Source organism: Ursus americanus, chromosome 1, assembly GCF_024610735.1.
Source record: "Ursus americanus isolate L20-20 chromosome 1, mUrsAme1.1.p, whole genome shotgun sequence".
Classification (NCBI taxonomy): Eukaryota; Metazoa; Chordata; class Mammalia; order Carnivora; family Ursidae; genus Ursus; species Ursus americanus.
In genome coordinates this window covers 98,718,862-98,742,493 of record NC_142127.1, presented here as the reverse complement: position 1 = coordinate 98,742,493, position 23,632 = coordinate 98,718,862, and the positions used below count along the sequence as shown (strand labels likewise).

Below are 23,632 nucleotides of genomic sequence, written 5' to 3'. Positions count from 1 at the left end.
CCAACTTTCTTAGGCAATAATTTTATCCTGACAAATGATGGGCATTTCTGAGTTACCTCCCCTCCCCTTTGGTTTTTGTTTGTTTTGTAAAGTTTGACGATTTCTAGCAAATTTATTCAGTTGTATAACCACTACCACACTTCAGTGTGGGAACATTTTCATCCTCCCAAACGTACAGAAGCAGGACAAGTCCTGGGGAAGTAGAAGTAGGTAGGGAAGCACACAGATGGTATGTTCCCAGTTCCCTCCCATGGCCCCTGGGGCTGGACCCCTATGCCTCCTCCCTTCCACACTCCCCTCCCCAGGCTGGTCCGGATGGCAGAACCCCCCACCTCCCCCAAATGCCCCGGAACCTTACAAGTGTCTGGTCGGAGATGGAGGGAGGCAGCAGGCACTGTCTTCAGCTTCCTGCACGATCTGCTCCAAATACTTTCACTTTTCTTTTCTCCGGAAGCCTGGCCCTCACTGCATGTGGCAAAGCACAGACTTCCTGTTTCACCCACTGGCATCTCCCTGCTGTTCTCTCCGTCTTCCAGGAGTGATCCCTGGCTGCCGGACCCAGGAAAGGGGCAGGAGCAGGTGGCAGACCCAGCATCCAGGTGGGTTTTTGTCTCAGCTGCTTTATTCTTCATTTTTGGTGATTAGGCTCTGACAGCTGATTTCCTGGCAGCAGCTACAGGGGGGAATCCAACTCTTGAAACTGTGAGCCTCTCTCTTGGTAAAATATTGTCTTCCAAAGAGAGAGGTATGTGGGATTTAACCAGAGACTCTGAAAAAGGGGGACAGATGTGGGAGTAGTGGGGGAGCAGAGACACAGCTCAACTCTTTTTTCCCTAAATTCGAGCCTGTTGTTATGGATGGAACCAAGATTTGCTCCCTACTCTCCTCTTCCATGCTCTGTGATTTGCACTCTGCCCCAAATGGGCAACTCATTTATTATCCATTGTGCAAGTAACTACAGGTAGTTAGTGGGAAAGAGACAATGAGAGAACATTTAAGTTCCCCTCTAGTGTTTCGTGAACTTTTTATATATTTTCCTTAAGCACATTTATGATTGCTTCCTTGAAATAAATTCCTGGGAATTCCTGGGAAATAAATTCAAGGGAATACATACTTTAAAGTATCTGACCCTGATTGCTTAATTAGCCTCCAGAACATTTGGACCTGTTTACGTTTTCACCAGGAACATCTGTGATTATTGTTTTTATTCTTCTTTCGTACTGTCCCAACTACTAGTGAATTGCCATGCTTTTTTATATATTTATTGCACATTTGACCTAACTGCCTATTTATGTCTTTTGCTTTTTTTTCTACATGGATGTTTGCCTTTTGCTTATTTGTTTTTAAGACTCCTTTACATGATAAAAATCTGAACACTAGCATATGAGAACCAATATCATGTACTAGTAAAAGGGGGCTTGAGTCAGACAAGCTCTGCTTTGCCAACCTCGGGTAGTTACTTAACCTCTCTGCACCTTGCTTTCATTCTTGAGAATCATAACAGATAAGGAACCTGGTGGATATTATGTTCTGATGCTGTTGTATAATTAATCATCCTAAATGTAATCCCAGGGCCATTTCCTCCTCTTACCACGTGTTCATTCTGGCTTTCTCTGGCTCTGTGCTGATCTTTGCAGTGTTCTTCCCCATATGATAGATTCTGTCTATATCATGGATGCTAGATTTCCCTTCCACCTGTTCTGAATCTTCCAGGATTTCTTCGCAATTATAGACCCCTGATGGCATCTTTTCTTTTCCAATACTGTTATGGATTATTCTATTTTTACAATATGTTTCTTTTTTTCCTGTCAAACTTAAAGGATGTGGGAATGAGTAGAGAGAGCAGGGTTGCTCAATCTAGCATTGGGATTAATCCTGGAAACAGTCATTAATTACAGTTTAGTTCTCAATCATACACGAAATGAAGCTGGACAAATGGGATCTCTATTTTGTTTTTTAAAAAAAAATCTCTGGGTGATTGAACTTTTTGTTAGTATACTTTTCTTGACAATTTATCAAGAATGTCATCTGTAAGTTTTCTGCCTATTATAACTTATGGATATTTTCTCCTGGCCTATCAATGACTAATTTTTATAAATGTCGCATGGGCCTGGGAAAGGCGTGTGTCTGTCCTGAGATATGAAATTGATACATATAATAAATCAGTTATTAATTATGTCTTTCACATCTTTCATGACTGTTTGTGTTTGGCCTGCTTGTGTGTCAAAGATTGTAGGTAGGTCACTAGAGTTTCTAAATGTTATCAGGTTTTCGTCTTTCTACACATTACTGGGTGGTCCCTCTTTACGAGCTTTGCTGGTGTCTGCCTTAAGCTGCTGCCCAGGTAATCTTAACTCAGTTCAGCATAACCATGGACCATAGAACTTATGACCATAAACCCAGAAGCAGAAAGTCGGAATTTGTTTACCTCTACCAGTTCTAAGTCGTGCGATTTAGAGCAAGTTAGTAAACATCTCTACGTCTCAGTGTCCTTCGCAGTATAATGGGTACAATCATAGTAACTGTGTTGCAAGGTTTCGTGAAGATCAAAGAAGTTACTGCATGGGAAACTCTTAGAACAAAGTCTGGCACATTGGAAGTATTCGATAGATATTAGCTATTTTAAATATCTGTCTTATGTTTACCAGCAGCCCCTTTGGGATTTCGGCATCATATTATTGGTCACTTTCTGCCTCCACGGTCGCTGGGTGTTGTCATTGCCTCTTATATCCAAGAGCCTTTGAGGTAGGCATTGCTTTGCAGACTGCTAAGGGCTGCCTTTAGAACCAGGATGCCGGTCTGAAGATGCCCACTGAGCGCAAAGAGCAGCTCCCCAGGTTCCCAGAGTCTTTCCTCTCTTCTCCTGCCTCTTTCATAGGATGTTCACCATGACCAGGGCCTTAGAAGACACTCTTCTCCAGCAGTTCATATACCAGAAGCTGGAGATTGCCTATGCCATATACAAGCCATTTCCCTTCCTCGAAGGCCTCCGAGACAACTTCTTCATCACTGAGACAATGTACAGGGTGAGTCGTGCTGCCCGCTTGCCCGTGGCAGCCCAGCCCCCACCAAGAAGTCCCAAATATTGAAGTTTCAAAAACACAAACCCCTACGGCTTCTGGAGCTTGGAAGGCATGGTCCAAAATGTGCATTATCAGGGAAAGACGGGGTCACAGGGGCTGCCATACAAATGACCTCAACCCAGGTGGCTTCGGTCGGAAGTACAAAATCAGGGTGTTGGCAGGGTAGGTTCCTTCTCGAGGCTCCCGGGGAGAGTCTGTTCCTGACGCTCCTACCTTCTGGCAGCACCAGCAACACTTTGTGTTCCTGGGCTTGTCGAAACCTCACCTGCAATCGCTGTTTCCATCTGCACATCAGTCTCTACATCACCTTTTCCTCTCCCTGTCCTTTCTCCTTCTCTTCTCTTCTAAGGACACTGGTCGTTGTGATGCGGAGCCCACCCTAATCCAGGATAATCTCATCGCAAGACCCTAACTAATTACATTTGCAAAGACCCTTTTTCCAAATAAGGTCACATTCACAGGTTTCAAGTGGACATCCTTTTGGAGGGGTGATACCATTCCACCACTAAGGGCGCCCTCCCCATTCCTAGGAGCTTGGTGTGCACAGTTCATTCAAATGTGAAGCAAGGCAGGCATTGGAAGATATGGCTATGTGGACAAAAATGGCATTCTTTTATAATTTGGGGGTTCTTTTATGCATTTCCTGAGCCCAGGCCCATGGAAGTACAGCAGTGGTTGAACAGTCTTCTCCCTGTCTCGGCCTGGTGGCTTCCAACCCCTCTTCACGTCACAGCCCAGATGTCACTGCTCAGAGAGCCTTCCTTAACCCACTCATCTGATTTCTTAGAAAAACCTATGCTTTCCTTTCTAACACTTCTCTCAATAGCAACCGGGCATTTCTTTTATTTGTTTATTATTTAATGCCCATCTTCTCCACCTGACAGTGTCCCTCCCTCAATATGAGTAGCCCCAGGTTGGTCTTATCCACTGCTCTGTACCCAAGGACTAGCCTAGTAGTGCTCCGGAAGTGTTATGCAGTCAGTTCTCTCCTGCCATTGCTACAGAGTTCTGCCCACAGCCTTAGAGAATTAATTACACAGTAGCAGCCTTTGACTCCCCTTTCCCTTTCCTAAAATTTCTTTCTTCCCTTAAATGTACCTAAAATAAGGTTCACAAAGCAGACTTATTTTAAAGAAGGCTAAACTATTTATTCCTATGACTAGCAGTCCAAACCTATGTGAGGTTCTAGAAGTAAACATGTGGAGCTGTGACTTCTCTACTACATTCGAGTTCATGCATTTGTGTAAATTCCTTCTTAACAGAATGAAATACCATTCTTATGACTTAGAAAACCACAAATGTACAATAAACTTCCATTCCATTTTATAATCATTCATAATAATCCTTGATTCCATTTTTTTAAGGAATCCATGGAGGCCTGTAGAAATCAGGTTCCCGTCCCCAGAGTGGTGTACAACATCCTCACCCACCTGGAAAAGAACTTCAGTCTCTCATTTCTGGAGATGTTGTTCAGCCGAATTAACCTGCATGAATACCCCCACCTGATGACGATTCTCAAGGGCTTCAGAAGTGGTACGAGGCTTCTTGAATATCTTTTGGGCTATAAAATCATGCCAGAAGTTGCTATGCTCAAAGTTTGGGTTGGCTTTCAGCCCCGTGGAATTATGCACTTCGAGTGCCAGGTTCTCTGGGAAGATAGGGAGCATGCTCTCTCACAGGTGCACCGGGAAGAGCAGCCTCCGGCCCCAGCTCTCCAAGATAAATTTCTAGAAGACACATTTCCGTCTAACCTGTTCTATGAAGTGGGGGAAAGTTGTTCAGTTTATCCCACTGGATGGTCTCTACGGAGATGCAGTTGCAGAGACTCAGTCTGGCAGAAGGATGAGGAGAGCCAGAGGGGAAGAGAAATGAATAGGGATGGACAATAAGTATCTTTTTTTTTTTAGTACTTACTATGTACCAGGCATCATCCCAAGCACTTTACATGATAATCTCATATCATCTTTAAAACAATCCTGTGAAGTTGTTATTATCTCCATCTGACATATGAAGAAATTAAAGCTCAGAATAACTTTCCCAAAGTTACTTGTCGGCTAAGAGCAGAGCCAGCTGTCCTACTTGGGTTTCCTAGCACCGGGGCCTGAGATTTCAATCCGTCTCTCAAACAAGGACAGGTGGAAGGCAGAGTGTAAAGCCAGAGAAGAGAGGAGAGGGAGCTGAAGAGAGAGAGGGTAGAAGAAGGAAGCAGAATGTGACGTACACTGGAAACAACGAGAACGAGCTGGATAAATAAAGAGCAGGAGAATGAGCAAGGACAGAGCTGGGAAGAAAGAAGCCAGGACAAGGGGAAGAGGTGACACGATCACTTTTGGTTTAAGGACAAACCCTTTGGCCAAAGCGCATGGTTCACTTAGCTGAGAATAACAGGAAGAAGACCAGCAGATCACACCGCATTGTGACATTTTGTTAGTGGGGTCACCACTGTTGACAGCAAGAGGTTCCTCCCCCAAAAAAGAAATGACTCCTTGAGCTATAGGGGCCGTGAAAGAGAAAACCTCCCCTCCCAGCCGGCACAGGTGCACCTGAGCCCGTGCTCCTGGTAGCATTGGGGCGCCACAGGGAGGACTGGGTTCTTAGAGGCCACGCTAAGTCAGTCTGAGAGCCAGAGGCACCACACCTTGTGATGCCCCCGGACGTAGCCGAGCTCATGCGTCTTTCTGGATCTGCAACTCTGTGCTTTTGTTCTAAGCCCCTCTCCAAAATCCCACCTTACTTTCTTTTTTCTGTTCACTGGTTGAGACAACTTAACTCCTGAAATAAATGTTGGAGAAGAATCATAAGAGAAACCTGGCCGTGGAAGGAACTGCACGCAGAAAACCAAGGGCCCGGAGTGTTGAAGTTGGGGAGGAAGCTTGGTGTGGCCCATCCCAGGGTGCGAGGCAGGGAGGCACAGAAGCTCGTTCTGCAGAAAGGAGCAGAAACCGGAGTAGAAAGGATGCACCATGTGAAGGAATTTACATTTTATCTTATTTACTACTGGGAGGTGTGATGCATTTATTTAGTAAAACATTATATTAAAATTATAACCTCATACAAAATTGTCTAAATTCTGAAACCAAATTAAAGAAAAACTAAAGAAAAATAAATCCCTGAGTACAAAGTCAAACTCAGCTTTATGTGTGAAATGACTTTGGTATTAGACCAGAGGTCTAATAGGAAAGGGCCACAAATGGATGATGCTGGTGATGACTCGATTCTCTACACCTGGAGGAGGACGAATCACTCCATGCCCCCAACCCTTCGGAAGTCCTGTACAAAGAAATTCCCTAATAATTCTGAGTAGCCAGGATGTTGATGTGTGTTCCTTCACCAATCCCAGTTGTCAATTGCTGCGGAGGATGGAGCAGAGCTGTGCCGACTCTCCTCGAAGCCCCAGCCAACCCAGCAGAAGGGTGTTCCCTCCAGATGCTGCTGCCGCTGCCCCCACCCCAGAGCCACCCACCCCATGCACCCAGTATCACGGAGCCCGGCACATCCACACAGCACAGCGCTGAGATCGTGGGAGAACCATCCAGCCCTTCTGACCCTGCCGTGACTCTCCCCAGAGCCACCCAGGAAGAAAGCATCACTCCAGGTAAGAGGAAGACTTTGTCCAACACCTGTGCCTTCCCAGCCTAGGGTACCTGTGGTCATGTCTAGAAGCCCAGGGTCCCACCTTTTTGTTAATCTGGTCCATCCCATGTGCCCACCTACCACACAGACTTCTCCAAGAAGGACTATGGGCACTGCCAGGGGCTTGGGGAAAGCCTAGAGCCCAAACACCTGCTTCCCACCCCTGGAACAGCCCAACTCTCTGCCCTAGGGTATTGGTGCTTCTGTCCTGTGTGCTTTTACCTTTTGCTTTCCTCCCTGACACTCTGTCCCTGTATCCTGTAATCATTTTTCTTCCTCCCTTCAAATACCAACGGAAATTTAACATTCCAAATAAATGATGACGAAGACTCACATGGGACGCCCAGCACGCCCTCCGACACCGTGCGAGGTAATACTGCTTGGGGCTGACTCAGTCTAGTTGCCCCTGCCAACCCAGAGGCTTGTGGCGGAAGCCCGAGGAAAAAGAACTGGGTGTGACAAAGAAAAAGAAACAGGGGGACTGAAGCCCCAGCTCCGCATAGGACATCTTGTCAGGGATGCCTCCACACCGGTTCGACGCCGTGATCTCCAACTAATAACAGTGTTCAGAACGGACACGTAGCTTGCGCAATACACCCCTCTGTGACCCTTACTCAACTACTCACCCTCTGATTGCAGGGGCCTTTCAGTTCCAATCATATTCATTTTTATGTAGTTTGGATTCTAAGAGTAATGTTATCGAAATTATTAGAAAAGATGATAAAATGTTGAAAGATCTGCTGGTTGAAAGAGCTGCTAAAACGTTGAAATATTTAGCTTCCGAAATTGTGTTTCTTATCTCTCCCAACCATCATTATTAAGGACTTTGATTGCATCGAATGTAACCACGGAGTTTTATCGGGTGCGGTCAAAAATGGTATCGTGGATTCTCCAATACTGAGCATAAAGGGCCCTCTTTGGTCCAGATGTTTCCTTCACTCCTCTAATACTCGCCAACCACACAAGGTTAACATGATCATGAAGCCAATAGCAGTGGAAGAGTCCATCCTCTAGATTACCGAAAGAAAGAAAAAATTAAATTATTAAATTAGTAAGTAGTGAATTACTGTATCCTACACCCGAAACTAATATAATGCTGTATGTTAACTACACTAGAATTAATATTTTAAAAAATAATAAAGTAGAAGAAAATTAGTAAGCAGCTAGTTGAAAGGAAATGATAGCTGACTCTCCCCCTCTATCCCACCCTTGCTGGGCCTTGGTGTTCCGTTGGCTCCTTCGTTTTTACTGGCTGGAATAGACGGGTGTTATTTCTCCCCCTCTGGTCCCTGTTCGCTGGTTCTGGGATCTGAAATTCCTCTTCTTCCTCTGCTCAGTGTCCGGTAAGAACCTGAGCCCCCAAATAAATGATAAAGAAATGCTCAAGAGATGCCCCCACCAGGCCCCGTGCCAGGTAATCTTGATGTAGAAACTGTAGCTTGCTTACTTTCCATGTCTACCGAGAGGAGAGGCCATCTGGATCTTCTTGAGATGGGGCTCTCCTTGCCACTCTAGACCACCATCTTCGTGCTGTGCACCCAGCCTTCGGGAGCTCAGACACGCCAGAGACCCTGGGGAGGACAAGGGAGACGAGTCTGGGAAGGGTAGACTTGGAGCGGGGGCACCGAAGATGAGGGGCAGGAGCCCCACTACCACCCACGGGGCCTGGGCTGCAAACGTCACTAGGAGGTCTGCTAAGTGAGAACATCCATCACCATGAGGGCTGGTGGCAGGAACCCTGGGGAAAGGACAGGGGCCCGAGTCCGAGCAGAGCTCTGTACTCACCGACACTCTGAGGTCACTGCGATAAGGTAAAGCTCAAAACTACTCCAAACAAATACAAAGCAAACAAAAACTGTGTGGCCCACATGGTTCTTTTTCCCAGCCCCCACCCTGACTGTGGGAAGTTTCACCTTCACCCTAGTCGTTTCTATATCACTTCGATTTTTAAGAGTTGATAGAATTAAAATAATTTGAAATGCAACAGATTATTTAAAATGTCTCATGACTGCTTGCCATCTGCCTCCATGACCTGTTCTTGAGCAGGCCGAAATTTGAGACTGACCTCTTAGCACCGTGCAAGCAAGAAGAAGGAAGGGGTCTCACTTGAGATTTATAACGGCTTTGAGCCCTTCTGTCTTCTTCGTGCCGCAAAAACTAGAACTTTGTATGTATTTGCTATTAACCTGTGCTAGCCAAGTAGAGGCTAGCTCCTGCTTTCTTGGTCCTTGTACACAGAAGTATGTAAGGCACTTAGTTTCCTTCACTATTGTTCAAGGTGAAATAATGACAAAGAGAGGGGTTCAAAAATATCTGTTCACAGACCTCTGAGCAATAACGTGTATTTTTCCCATGGTGAAGACATCCCCCTTCATCGAAGCCACCAGAAGTCAAGGTCAGCCCTCACCCCGCTCGCAGCCTTGTTCCCGGTGTGAGGGTGGCTGAGAGCCCTCGTTCCTCTCTTCTACTGAGGAAGGGGGGCCTCTCGGAACGGGTCACACTGAGCCCTCCTCTGTGGGGCAATTGTTCCCTGCTTCACAAGGATGGCCACGCAGGGAACGCTAACCACAAACTGATCAAATCAAGGCAGAGCCAGGGAGCCCCCGGGCTGGCAGACCCGCTCCCTCCTGCCCTCCCCTCAGTTCCCTCGGGACTTTTCCTTCCGCCTGTTCCAAGCGCTGAACCAAATTCTCTTTCCTTTGTTAGTGATGAACGATGACTCTCCTGAACCAAATGACCCCGAAGAGCTCCAGAAGGCATCCAGCACACCTGCTAAAAAGAAAGGTAAGGAAGGGTTGTCTTTCTCCGGCAGACATCGGGAGCGTGAATTTGGAGCTGCTTTCTGCTTTTCCTGTTTTGTCAGAAGCACCCACCATGTGATTGTAGTCATGACGCTCATTACAGCTTGTCTCTGCAGCCCCCACATTCACTGCGTCTTCCTTGAAAGCCTTCACGAAGATTGTAGGGAAGACAGAAGGCACTGATGGCCATTGAGATATGCACCTCTTGCAAACACCTGCTCTGAAATCATCACAGTCTCCTTTACCCACAACTTCTTGGAGGGTTAGTCGTACCTCCCTCTTAACGAAAGCGGGTTCCCCTGAGAGGACACTGCTTTCTTTTAAGACAGGGCTGCATACTCTCTGCTATCACTCATGGAGGAAGGCAGGGAGGACGTCCACTGCTTGCTGCCCACCATCCCTGGCCAGCCCCTTGTTCCTGCATCCTCTACTTTGAGGCTGAACCGTTCAGATGAAATGCTCCCTCCTTCATCACGATCATCCTTGACTTGTCCCCAATGCCTCAGCACAACTCAAAGGCTGACTTAGAATTTTTCTGTCAGTTCAAGTCCTGCCACCATCCTGGACACCTTCAAGGTACACGGGGATAACAGGCCCTCAGATCCATCCTCAGTTCTTTTCCAGTGACTTTTTCCTGCACCGATTCTTGGCCTCCTGCACCCAAAGGCAACCCATCAGCCTTCTCATCGTTGAAGCCCGCTTGACCTTCCAATAACTAATTTCAGAATTCTCTTTCTTGACATCTAACCCTTGAAGTCTGCTCCTTCTACAGCCATTGTTCAATCTCTGAGCTCTCCTACCCAGCCCGATCTGAAAAAATTAATTCGAGGGTCCCCTGAGTGGCTCAGTCAGTTAAGCCTCTGACTCTTTTGGGCTCAGGTCATGATTTCAGGGTTGTGGTATCAAGGCCCGCATCGGGCTCCACACTCCGTGCAGTCTGCGATCCCTCTCTCTCTGGTCCTCCCCCAGCTCGCACGTGCGTTCTCTCTCTCTCTCAAATAAACAAATAAAATCTTTTTAAAAAATTAATTTGAAAGTATCCCTGCCTGGTTTCTTCCTTATATAATTTGTTCCCCCTGGAGCTGTCCTTCAACCTCACTTGGGTGACCAGTCCACTGGCCTTTCTCTTTTCTGGTTCATCATATGCCTCTCTTCATACTCCTTCATACCAGGTTAGAGTCCACAAACCATCGCTTCGATAACCTCTTGCTGATATCTTAATCTGCCTTGCCTCTCTCTGCCTTTTCCTAGAACCCTCTGGCAGGTCTTAGAGGGACCCATTATCTGCTTTCTGCACACTACGTCCGAGGGGGAGAGCCACACAGCAGGCAGGACACATAGGCTGTGTCTTCATGAGTCCAGCATTAATGGTCCTCCCACACTGTATGACAATTCCACTTCTTGCAATGATCCTTTCCAACCCTGAGCTTTTTCTTCAAACTGCTGACCCCCTCACAGCCTCCTTTTTCTTAACAGATTACTTTTCCTCCTATTTCGTAGAAAGGCACCTGGAAGGACTACCCTCACTTCCTGCTACCTACCAGCAAGCTCTAAGTGCCTCTGGCCCCTCCTCTCCGGTTCCCCCTTTCTCTCTGCAACAATCCTTATACCTTGCCTGATGGGGTCCATGATCTGTTCTCTCTCCTGAGAATTCAGCACCTCCCTGTCACAGGATCTGCATTCAGCCACTGCCCAAGCCTATCACAGCCCATAAGAAGAGCTTCCTCTTGATCCTCAGCTCACCTCGCCAGCTTCCATAGCTCTCTCCTCCATTTTACAACCAAACTGCTGGAAATGAGTTAGCTAAATTCGTTGTCCCCATCTCTTTGTGTCCCTCTCTCCTCCACTATGTTAGAATTTTTCTCCCTCATTACTCCACGAAGCAGCATCAAGTAAAGTCACCAATGACCTCCTCACCAGTATGGTTTGAAGACCAAAAGTGAGAGCTGAAAATTGTTGATGTGTAAAGTTGACAGGTCTATGTTTGTAGCCATGAAAAGATGATGTGTACCCTTTCTTTTTAGGAAAGAAAAGAAAAAGAAGTATCTGGTCAACTCCAAAAAAGAGACACCAGAAAAAAAGGCTCCCAAAAGGTAAGATGAGAGAACAAGAGGAGGTCAGAGGCCACAGACAGCTCATGCTTGTAGGTCAAGCTGCGGGAAGTTGAATTTTATTCTAATGAAATGAGGAGACATTGAAGAGATCTAATCAGTGAAATGACATGATCCCATTTTGCGTTTGACAAGAACAATTTTGGGGCCGTGTAAAGAATGAATTGGAAAAAGAAAAGAATGGAAGCAGGGCAACCATTTGGGGGGCAGATGGCATGCAAGGTGATAGAACTCTGCATTCAGATCTGGCAGTGGAGACGGAAGGAGGGCCAGTTCAAGACCAACTTGGTGGTAGAGTTGATAGACCTTGATAAATTGGAAGCTGGGGAGGAGAGAGAAATCAAGTCTTGCTCTTCAGTATCTGGCTTGAATGGCCGGGTGAATGGTGGCATATGTTGCTTAGAGAAGATGCAAATAATTGGGGGAGAAATTTCAGAATTTTCCATTTTTGACCTGTCCATTTCAAGTTTCTGCTAGCTATCTGTGCCCTTGTGCCATGCTAGGTTAAGTGCTTTGTCAAAAATTGTGAAGCGTCTGAGATAGTAACCCACTTGCATAGGCACATCCTTTATGTATACGACCGCTGCAGGAACCCCAGGCACCTGGATCAGGGAGAGAATTCCTCACTGATAGCACAACCAGCTCAATAGCCACAGTAACAGCACAGCATCTACCCCCACATGCAGACCCATGGGCAGAAGAGAGCTAATGGAATCTTTCTGAGACGGCAGATGATATCCCATAGACAAGGGACAGAGAATGATGGATTTTCTGTTTACAGATAGGACAAGGACAGCCATTTTCTTCCCCTCCTGAAAGGAGAAGGAAAAAAACAAAAACAAAAAACAAACTTTGCTGCTTTGAGATAAGAGTGAAACAATCCTGCAGCCTCACCCTAATCTTTTGGAATTTAAATGCCTCTTTCCAAGAGGCAGAGAAAGCCCAGGGGTCTCCAGCTTTTACTGAAGATGTCTCCAAATTCTGGGCTTCATCCATTTTGATGTGTGAATACCTAAGGAGGGAGGGCTCAGTAATCCTGGTACTCTGGGACCTGAACCTAGGAAGCTAGCCCTGCTGTAGGCATTTGGCAATCTCAGGAGATGAGAAGTTTTATTTTCCTTTTAGATCAGACAGCAATTTACTGGCTACAGATCTCATTCTCATGGTATGTGAAAAGCAAAATATTTCTAGGGAAGTGAAAGCAAGCATCCCTATCTTTATTCTGTATTTATTTCTATGTCTCCGGAGGCTAGGGCTTTTTACAGAAGCACTGAGAAATCAAGGGAGTTTAATTTCCCCACAATATGCCACTCTGGCACTCAATAAAAAATCAGATCCAAAGACATAAATATAAGTCCTTGGCAAAATGAAGGCATCCAGGACCGTGGGAAAGAGAACCCTAACCTTGACAACCCATTGCAAATCCTCTTTGTTCCAGACTTTCACTCCGTCACGAGGCACCTCAATTCTTTGATACCTTGCACTCTCCCCACTAGAGACACCTAGGGACTCTTGGATCCCTCCTGATCCACACCTAGGCCCTCAGGAACCTGGAGAGGTACTTTATAACACTCCTCCTGTGCCACTTGGCTATTTTTACTCAGATGTGGCCACCTCCAGGATGAAGGTGTCATACGACAGGGCCCAGGAAGGAAATTCCACTGCTCTGGGAGTCTGATTAATTTCAACAGTTTGTGCAGGGGCGAGACAGTTGGTGACTCTAAGGTAGAAAGAAAGGGGCACACCAGCAAAAATATATAATTACAGAGAACTAGCAGGAGGAAAACAAGGCCCAGGAGCACAGAGATCTCAAAGTGTGGGGGCTGGCGGCGTGGGAGGGGGAGGAGGGGCTTTCTGGGCACCCCAGTGAAAACTATTCACAGACTCTCCACTATCTCACCCAGGGAGAACCTCACCTCAGCACAAAAGCCAAGAGAAGCTCCAAGGGGTGGCTCAGGCAACTCAAAGGAAGGACGATTCACTTAGGAAGTCAAATGTCATGACAAGGGTCCAAAAGGCAAAGACTGAACGTGCCCAAACCGCTGGACCAGAGGGTAAGGCCGGGGACAGAATCTGCCATTTGAACGCTCAGGGTGGGAGGGTCTCCCACAGAGCAGGCACCGCATTAGGGGGATGTGGAAAGGTGACAGTAGAAGGAGGGAGAAGTGTGGAGAAAGGTGGTGAGGGGTGTGTGACAAGAGGGAACAAAGATCTGCTGCACCCGAGACGATTTTGTGCAGAAACGGCTCCGTCCACACGGCACAGCTGACCTCAGCTGTGACCTTAGGCAGCAGCTCTCAAACTTTTTGGTCCCAAGACTTCTTCACACTCTTCAGAATTATGGAGGACCCTAAAGACCTTTTGTTTCTGTCGTGTATATTCATCTATATGTACTTCATTAGGAATTAAAACTCATCGTTCAAAAATATTTACGTGTTAATCCATTTAAAAGTAACAGTAATATACCAACTACCTGTTAACATAAATAACACATTCTTATGAAAAACAAATATATTTTCCAAATACAAAAACGGGGAGAAGACTGGCACCATTTTACATGTTTACAAACCTCTTACCGTCTAGCTTAATCAGAGACGGCTGGCTTCGTATAGGCGCTTCTGTGTTCGATGGGTTGGGATACATCCCTTGGGTGGAAGGACAGGAAGATAATCCAGCTCATGAAGATCTGTAGTTCAAAAGGGTGGAGTATTTTGGCAGTTTTTTGAGAAAACTGTGTATGTTCGTCTTTGATATTTCACCCAAAGTCAAGAAGGGATAGTTTCTTAAAGGTTAGTGGTGACATAGCACTGAGACCATATCAATTAACTTCTTGTACGCCTCTGAAACTAATAATGCGCTCTATGGTAATCAATTGAATTTAAATAAAGTAAAATAAATTTTTTTTTAAAAATTTACTTTTTATACTCTGTTGCAATACAATGCATTATGCTGTCTTGCATTTTAAGTGATCTACTTACATAGGATTTTATAATATCTTGGACATTTGGAAAATCAGTTCACTGAATCCTACAGTGAGTTTGCAGCTCAATCGCACAAGTATTTTTCTCGAGACATTCATGCTTCAAGATGTAGCGAACTGCTTTATACGAACTCCCCAGTTTTCCACATAGACTATTAAAAAGATGTATACTCGGGGGCGCTGGGGGGGGGGGCTCAGTCATTTAAGCATCCGACTCTTGACTCTTGGTTGTGGCTCAGGTTGTGATCTCGGTCACGGGATCCAGCCCCACATCGGCCTCTGTGCTCAGTGGGGAGTCTGCTTCAGATTCTCTCTCCCTCTCCCTCCTGCTCTCTCTCTATCTCAAATAAATAAATAAAATCCTTTAAAAAAAAGATGTTTAGTCAAGGGTAGAAATTTAATAAAGTTAATCATTTTAATTGGTTCATGAAGAACATTCTTAAGTGAAACTGGCTTTTTTTTTTTTTTTTTAATGGTCTGTGGCAGGGAGGACTGCAAGCTTTAGGGGCACTGTTTGATTTGTGCTAGGGCACCAGAAGCTCTCCCGGCCATGACTCTTGCTCCGTGTGAGCACATGTCAACATAGTGAAAAGGCAAAGAACATCTTAGTCGGGAACCAATTTTAACCTCAAAGATCTCCTGAAAGGGTTTCTGGGGTACCCCAGGGATTCACGACCTCACTTTGAGCCTCTGGTCTCGGGGCTCAGATGACTGCCCCTCGCTGGACATCTCCCTTGGTAGAGGACGCTCTGCTGTCCAGCCTTACTCTGCTGCTCCCCAGAGTGGCAGATGGACCCAGGCATAGAATCGTTCTCAGGAAGGGTTATGGAGGCTCAAGAAAGACCTGGAACCTCCTGCCTTCCCCGCAAAAAGTCTCTCCTGGGACCTCAGGAGAATCCTATGGAATTTTCCAGGGGGCATTTTCTCAGATCTGAAAGAAATATCTTTTCTTTTTTCAGAAATCGGTGATGACTCTTCAGAAATGAATGAAGAAAAGAGCCCCCAGGAGCCGCCCAGCACACCCCCAAGCATCCTGCATGGTAAAGAGGAGGGATCGCAGAGTCTCAGCGTGCAGTCCCCAGGAGCCCAAATCGGAACTGTTTGGCTCTAAACCAGTGTTTCTCAACCCTTTTTTCCATTATCACTGCCCTGAGGAGCCCTCTTAGATATTTTTTCCTAATCATAAACACAACCTATGCTATTTTAATACCACACATATATTATATATCCATTTACGTTTAGATAGATAGATAATTATCTTGAGGAGGAATAAATATCTATCTATATACTTCATACATGAAAAGAGTAAAATTTCCCACCCCAATCCCCAAACCAATTTTTCTGCATTGGGGCAATACCACTCCTGCTGAATGTGTTCTAAATACATTCATGGTACTCTATTAAAAGTGCCCAGGCCATGGAACAACATTTTTCCTAAGATCTGAATTTCCATGTTTCTCATTTGACCTTTCTGGAAGAATTGGGAGGAGAACAGCACATCCCAAGCACAAATGAGCACTATAACCACCTGAGCAGTGCAGCTGAGATCATTGTGGGCATGCGCGGACAGGTGCCTCTGCCCTCACCACCTCCACCATTGTGCATTTGCTACCACTATCCTCAGACGGGGAGAAAAATACGAACATTCTTCGTTTTGTTGGCAATGCAGTCATTGTGTCACAAATTCACAGAATGCAACTCTCAAATGACAAGTATTTGTTGTTAGAAAGAATGGGTTAAATTTGACCACCTTGACATACAAATGATCATTTTAATAGTTTCTCCCGCATTGCACTAACTTATAGAGTCATTTTGCAAATTTTCTCATGGATATTTCATTTTATTTTTACAACAATCTTTGGAGAAGATTGAATAATGAATTCAAATTTTACAGATAAGATTGAGACATGTAAAGGATGAGTGAGTTTTTCCAAGATCCCGTGGATAAAGGATGGTGTAACAGGACAAGCACCTTGGTCCCCTAGAGCCCTCTTCAGACCCCATCGTTCCCCATGATAAGGGAAGGGACCGAAATAATACTGTCAAAGCTTTGCCAACTCAGTATTATCTGAAACGAGGTGGTCACAAAGTTTAAAGCCTGTTTAAAATGACTTTCTTTCTAATTACTTTCTAGATCCAGCAAATAATGGAAATAAACCATCTTCGGGAAAATCTCCTGGGGAAAAGCGTAAGTGTAAAGAACCTATTTGGTCTCTGTTAGGGTGGATTCGATGTTACTTTTTTGGGTCGTTAACGCTCTTCCAGGCTGCAAAAGACATCCTAGACCATAAAAAGATTTGTGCTTTTTAAAACAGTGATTTATTTACTTTTTTTCAACATAGAAAATCTTCCACACTCCAAAAGCAATATGAAGCTGTCATTAGGATTAGCTTGCTGTGTGGGACAAGAACTGCCCTTCCCCTCAAAAACCAATGGCTGAAATAAGAGATCTTACTTCTCTCTCCTGTGTGGAGGTAGGCGGTCAGGGCTGGCATCATGCGCCTAGAATCGCAAACTCATTAGGAATTGCACCACCATCCTCGGGATGTGGCATCCCCTCAGGGGGTCCAGCCAGCGGGTCTGCAGTCCCACCAAAGGAGAGGCAAGGTCTAGGGGCGCATGTCTCCTCCATTGAAGGACGCTATCTGCAGGTTGCATTTAGACATTCTGTTACCATTTCCTGGCTATGAGTGACCTGACTACACCTGACTGCAAAGGAGGCTGGGAAATGTCATTTTTATTCTCGAAGGACAGGTATCCAGCTCGAAGTCAGGCAGCTTGATTAGCAAAGAAAAGTGAGACCAGAGGAAGTCGATTAACCAGCAGTCCCTGCCCTGCGCACCGTGGTGGTGAGCGTTACTAGCGCTCACCATTTCCAGTTCTCTTCCCTGCCCCGACGCTGCGTTTCCCAGCTCCTTGCAGGAGAAGGGCCGTGATCACGGGTCTGGCCAATGAGCTGGTGCAAGCGTCACTTCTGAGTCAAAACACAGAAGAGCACTGTGCAGCTGTCTGCACCCCCTTCCCCTGATTGCAGAAGTATGTGGAAGAGGGAGGTGCCAGAAGGCCAAGGCAGCGTGGGTCTCAGCACCACTGCAAAGGCTGCTGGGAGACTCCACGTCCTGCAGGGGGGGGGGACACTGTGTGACTGAGACATGTGCTGTCCACATGAAGCCACCAAAATGTGCAGCATAAGCCTCTCCTGGCCTGTGTGATACAATGTTCCCAATGAAATCCACAGAATCTGTACGGGAAGCTATTAATCAGGAAGTGAAACTCCTATTTCATTTGTTTCCCCCACTTTATACCTTAGAAATATGCATACATTTATCTCATTCTATATACATAGAAGCTCATACTAATGATCTATAAACAGTTTTTTCGTTGTGTATATAATACACATATCTGCATATCAGTGTTATCCGTTTTTCTTTTAGTTATACAGCACATTATTGTATAATTAGCAATTTAGTTTATATATGATGGACAGTTAGGGTATCGCCGATTTTTATATGAAAATAGAAATCAGGGGCGCCTGGGTGGCACAGCGGTTAAGCGTCTGCCTTCAGCTCAGGGCGTGATCCCGGCGATCTGGGATCGAGCCCCACATCGGGCTTTTCCGCTATGAGCCTGCTTCTTCCTCTCCCACTCCCCCTGCTTGTGTTCCCTCTCTTGCTAGCTGTCTCTATCTCTGTCGAATAAATAAATAAAATCTTTAGAAAAAAAAAAAGAAAATAGAAATCGTGTTTGTGTGTGTACCTTTGCACACGTGTCCAATAATTTCCTCAGAATTAATTTCTAAGTGTGAGATTACGGGTTGGAGTCTGAACAGCACTGATTTTGTCTATGTAAGAAAATCATTCTTCAGAAAATGGGATTGTTTGCGCTCCCTTTGATAATAGAGGAGTGCTCATTTTCGACATCCTCATCAACATTAAGTAGGACGAAACCTTTTAAAAAATGGGAATCCTTAACCAAACAATACGTTTTTTTATGATTTGTTGTCTAAAGACAGTTTTTGAATAAACGTGTCATTTGTCTTACCTCTCTATTTTCAACTAATATTCTCTCCTATTTTCCTGGTGTTCTATTCTTCTTTTGCTTTATCTAGTAAGAATAATAACCCTCTATATTTTATATATACTGCAATAATCCTCAGTTTTTGTCTCAATATTATAAGGATGTCTTTTGAAGTGTGGGGATTTTTTATTTTTTAAACAGTCAAATCTGGGGCGCCTGGGTGGCACAGTCGTTAAGCGTCTGCCTTCGGCTCAGGGCGTGATCCCGGTGTTCTGGGATCAAGCCCCACATCAGGCTCCTCTGCTGTGAGCCTGCTTCTTCCTCTCCCACTCCCCCTGCTTGTGTTCCCTCTCTCGCTGGCTGTCTCTCTCTGTCAAATAAATAAAATCTTTAAAAAAAAATAAAAACAGTCAAATCTAATCACCTTTTACTTTTATGATTTTTGCCCTTGAGTTTTAGCTATGTAAGTCTCTTATATGTGGCTTATAACAATGTCTCTATTTTCTTCTACTCTTGAAAAACAGGTTAACTTGAAAAAAAATGGCATATTTTATTTTATTTATTTTTTAAATGGCATATTTTAAATGTTGATAATTCGGTGTATCTGTTACTTCTTTGTTCAATCCTTTTTTATTTCCAACTAAAATGGAGTACTTTTTTTAACATAAATTTATTTATAAAGTATTGACATCTCAAGCTTCTAGATCAATATTTATAACCATAAGAGATGATTTTTTTTTCTGTTTTAGGAAAGAGGATAGAACAATATAACCTGCCATCTTCAAAAAGAAGACAGGAAAAAAAGCTCCCAAGAAGTAAGCAAGAAGAATGTATTATTCCTTTGTTCATCAGGGTCCTTACCTGGATGACCAGCATGGCCTCCTCTCCAGCCACATGGCCATCTGGGTATCCCTGGAGCACAGCCAGTCCCATCCTTGTCCCCTAGACCACCCTTTTAAAGGACCTCTCCTCACAAAAGAAAGAGAACCCAGATACCATGTTGGTTCCAGCAGACTTCTTTCCTTTGGGAGGAATAGGGTGGAACTGGACAGGAGGTGTCAGACAGTTTTGAGATTAGGACTGAGTCTAGTCTGGCTGAATAGACAGGATGAATAGACAAAGCAAGTCTTAATGGGCAGGCAGAATTCAGACTCCCAGCATCAAACTGGAGTTAGATTTGGAGTCACTCGGCATTCAAAACCACCTGAACTGACTCATGCCTGCTTATCCTGTGTCTACTCCATGCATGAGAATTCCATTATTCGCAGTATAGGAAACAAAAATTTGTGAAACTGCATTTTCTGGTTCCTCTGCTTTATCTCTCTGCTGTCCTTGTCACCCTGACCTCTCTCCCTCTTACCTTTCTCCTTCCCTTTTCTTTCATTCTTTGACTCAACACTATGTACCCAAGAGATGCCAGTCAGTAAGGATTCCCTTGGCTTCTGACCATTCTGTGAGCACCCTGGGAGGGCATTTCCCCTCAGCTCCCAACATGTGTCATGACACGACCATCACTGCTTTGGGCATGCTCCAAATTTTCCTTCTTGTTTGTAGTGCCTCTCAGTCTTAGGGTTTGATGCAGGAGGGGACTCAGATTTACTTGCTTGCCTTCTTCTTCCTCTTGACTCTTCCTCCCGATTTCCAACCCCATCACCTCCCTTGGCTGGAGGAAACTCACTCTTTGTCATATGCTGAGTTTTCTTTACCGATGAGAAAGAAAACTTCACATTTAGACCTCCAAACTTGTACTGTTAGCATATAAAGGTAATTTTTGGAACTTAGAAATCCCTTGGGTTCTCAACAAGTTGTGTTCCAAGATTTTGTGTAAGGTCTCCAAAACGGTCTCAACTGAGCAGCGACATCTCAGTTCTAGCCAGCATCTGTCTTTTCCCAGATACTTATTGATTTAGTAATTAGGGAACCATGGGCCATTGTGATTTATAAGGATAAAAAAATGCAATCATTTTAATATTTTCAAAAATATGTTCCCCTTATATGTTCCGTCAACAAAGGCAAATGGAGTGTGAGGTATGTGTCAGGTACGTGTCCCAAGTCCTGCAGGTTCAGCAGTGAGCGAATCACGGACACCCCTGCCCTCCTGGAGCTTACATTCCAGTTGATGCATGTGTAATTAATCGACAAAAAGAGGAGTTGAAGGAGAGAAAGGGAAATAGGATGGAGTATTGTGAGTTCGAGGAAGAAAAAAAAAAGATACACACACAAAAAAGGAAAGGACTAACTATAAGAAAATAGCAGATAAAAGTGAGGTACAGGGGTACCGGGGTTTCCTGAAAGGTTGAGAACTGGCGTATGGAAGGGAAGTCACTAACGATGGGGAAGAGGAGGTGCACTGGGGACCCTAATTTAAACTATTCACAAGTCACTATCACACGGGCAGCCTTACCTGGACACAGCACCCGAGAGAAGCTCCATGTGGTGGATCAGGCACCTGACAGGAGGGATGATTCAACCAGGAGCTCAAAGATCATGACAAGGGCCCAAACGGCGAGGATCGAATGCGTCCAAACCTCTGAATCAAAGGGTAAGCTGGGGACTGAATCTGCCATTCAGATGTTCAGTGGGAGAGGGTCTTTCATGGGGCAGGTACAGGGTTGGGTGTCATGTGAAGGGAATGGTAGAAGGGAGAAATGCAGACAAGACCCCAAGGAGCTGCTGGACGGAGAGCAGTTGTGGGAAGAAATCACGCAGTGCTCCCACTGTGCAGGTCACCTCAGCTGTGCCACATGGCGCAGTGTGACCACTTCGTAGTGTCTACTCTTTACATTTCTGCTAGTAGAGTCACCACTGCTCCACTGAGTCTGGGGGCTCCTATCTGATTCAAGCTTGCTCCATGGGAAGAGTAGCACCAATCCTCAAAGCGGACATAGTCTTAGGAGTATTTCTTAATGCCTTATTTCTAGAAGCGAAGTGGCTTTGTCAATATTTAAAATTAGCACATACTGATGATCAAATTGTTGCCAGTTTAGACTCCCATTAATATCATACGGATGCTCTTTTTCCTCCACCTCCACCAAAACTAGAAATAATAAGACGTCTCTGTGTTGACAGATTAAAAACAAAGAATGATATTCTACTCATGTTTTCCTTCGAATTTCTTTGCACCTTGCATGTGATAGGTTGTATCACAGCTCACCGATATCTCAGAAGGTTATACACCCTTGCCCTGTGGGCTCCAGTGGGGCCATGTTCCTTGACTTGGCCAAAGAAACGTGGACGGAGGTGTGAGGGTCACTTCAAAGCCAAAGCTTTAAGAGCCTTGTATCATCTTTTTCTCTGCCATGGGACCAACAATGTTCTAGACAGAGGTTGCTCCGTCCCCAAGATCCATGTACGTCAATGACATGGGACTGCATCTAACTTGTGACGAATGAGTAACATGAAGGAGAAATACAGTTGGGTTGTTCTAAACCAGCACTTGGCAAACTTCTTCTAAAAGGGGCCAGATAATAGTTTAAGCTTTGCTGGCCATACAGTCTCTATTGCCACTACTCAACACTGCCATTGTAGCATGAAAGCAGCCAGAGGCAAATATATGAGCAAATGCACCTGGGTGCGTTCCAGTCAAACTTTGTGTTCATTTTTTATTAAGATTTTATTTATTTATTTGAGAGAGAGACAGAGCGAGTGAAAGAGAGAGATCACAAGTGAGGTGAGGGGCAGAGGGAGAAGCAGACTCCCTGCTGAGGAGGGAGCCCAATGCAGGGCTTGATCCCGGGACTCTGGGATCATGACCTGAGCCGAAGGCAGAATTTTAATCAACTGAGCCACCCAGGTGTCCCAGGACTTTATTTTTAAAAACAGGTATTGAGCCATCAGGCTGTCATCTGCTGATACCTGTCATCAACCACTGAGATTTGGGAGGATCACAATTTACCATAACATCATCTAGCCCATTTCTACCAAGATACCGGTTTTTTAAAATAAATTTATTACTAGAATTTTTTCTTTTGAGGATCCTCTGTTCATATTTGCCCATTTTTGTGTAGGATAATTCATTTTTTGTTTAATCACTTACAGAAATGAACACTTTGTTATCTTATTACAATTTTCTCGTTTTATTTGCGTCTTCCAACTTGAGAAATTTTTGGTTGTGGAGACTTCTTTTTTAACTTGATTTAGACAAATCACTTTATCTTTTCCAAGATGGTTTATGCCAGAGTTTCTCAACCTTGACACTGATCGGCATTTGGGGCCGAATAATTCTTTGTCGTGAGTGCTGTCCTGTGCATCATGAGAGTTTAGCAAATCCCAGCCATTAGATGCCAGTAGAATCTTCCTCCCAGTTGTGGGAAACAAAAAGATTTCCCAACATTGTCAAATATCCCCCAGGGGACCAGATCGCCCAGCATTGAGAAGTGTGGATTTATGCCCTATATTTCTTCCGTAAATAGCACTTTCTGTGTTATATTTATAAGGTTATATCCTTTATCTACTTCTATTGTTTGTATTAAATACATATATATTATGTATGTATGTATTAAAAACATTTTATTATTATATATTATATTAATATATTAATTTATGAATATACAGCATCTGTAATATTTTTAGCCTTCCTATCTATTAACATGAAGTTGCTATTTTCTCAAGGTCAATGCTATAATGTTCCTTTCACAAGATTCATATCTATCTTGTTTCTCCAAAGTGGTAGAAGACAGAAAAAAAATTACTTTAAAATAGTTGATATATAAAGTATATAAATCTATGTTTCACATTATAGATGACGCTAATCTTTTAAATTTTTTTAGAAAAGAAAGGGGAAAAAGATGTCGGTTCAAGTTCAAGAAGAAGGTGTCAGAAAAATATTCCCAGAAAGCGTAAGTAAGCCAGAGACAGGGCCTGTCCGTCAGGCTGCATGGAGCCCTGGCCAGCAGCTGATTGTTTGTCTCCGTGTCTTCCTTCTCTTCCCCTCCCATCCTTGTCCTCCCCTGCCTAGGTCCCCTTCACCTGCATTCTTCTCCGGTCTAACAAGGTGTCACACCTGAC

At 44.6% G+C, this 23,632-nt stretch overlaps 2 protein-coding genes across 3 annotated transcripts in view; one reads left to right on the top strand and one right to left on the bottom strand.

Annotated features, from left to right (window-relative positions):
- LOC123790085 (nuclear body protein SP140-like protein) overlaps window positions 1-460 on the bottom strand; it is a 62,198-nt gene extending 61,738 nt beyond the window's left edge. Inside the window, exon 1 of one of the 2 annotated variants that reach the window (XM_045794156.2) lies at window positions 359-460. The gene's annotated coding sequence lies outside the window, so the exon portion shown is untranslated. The remainder of the gene's footprint in view (window positions 1-358) is intronic. The other variant, XM_045794155.2, reaches the window with a different exon arrangement.
- Window positions 461-464: 4 nt separating this feature from the next.
- Window positions 465-23,632, top strand: part of SP110 (SP110 nuclear body protein) — a 38,544-nt gene continuing 15,376 nt past the window's right edge. Inside the window, 13 exon segments of the mRNA XM_087864245.1 lie at window positions 465-599; window positions 2,879-3,026; window positions 4,448-4,616; window positions 6,424-6,678; window positions 7,045-7,086; window positions 9,423-9,500; window positions 11,542-11,610; window positions 13,533-13,682; window positions 15,568-15,648; window positions 16,743-16,796; window positions 19,375-19,440; window positions 21,024-21,167; window positions 23,395-23,463. Coding sequence (XP_087720371.1) covers window positions 2,880-3,026; window positions 4,448-4,616; window positions 6,424-6,678; window positions 7,045-7,086; window positions 9,423-9,500; window positions 11,542-11,610; window positions 13,533-13,682; window positions 15,568-15,648; window positions 16,743-16,796; window positions 19,375-19,440; window positions 21,024-21,167; window positions 23,395-23,463 — 1,324 coding nt within the window. The 5' untranslated portion in view covers window positions 465-599; window position 2,879.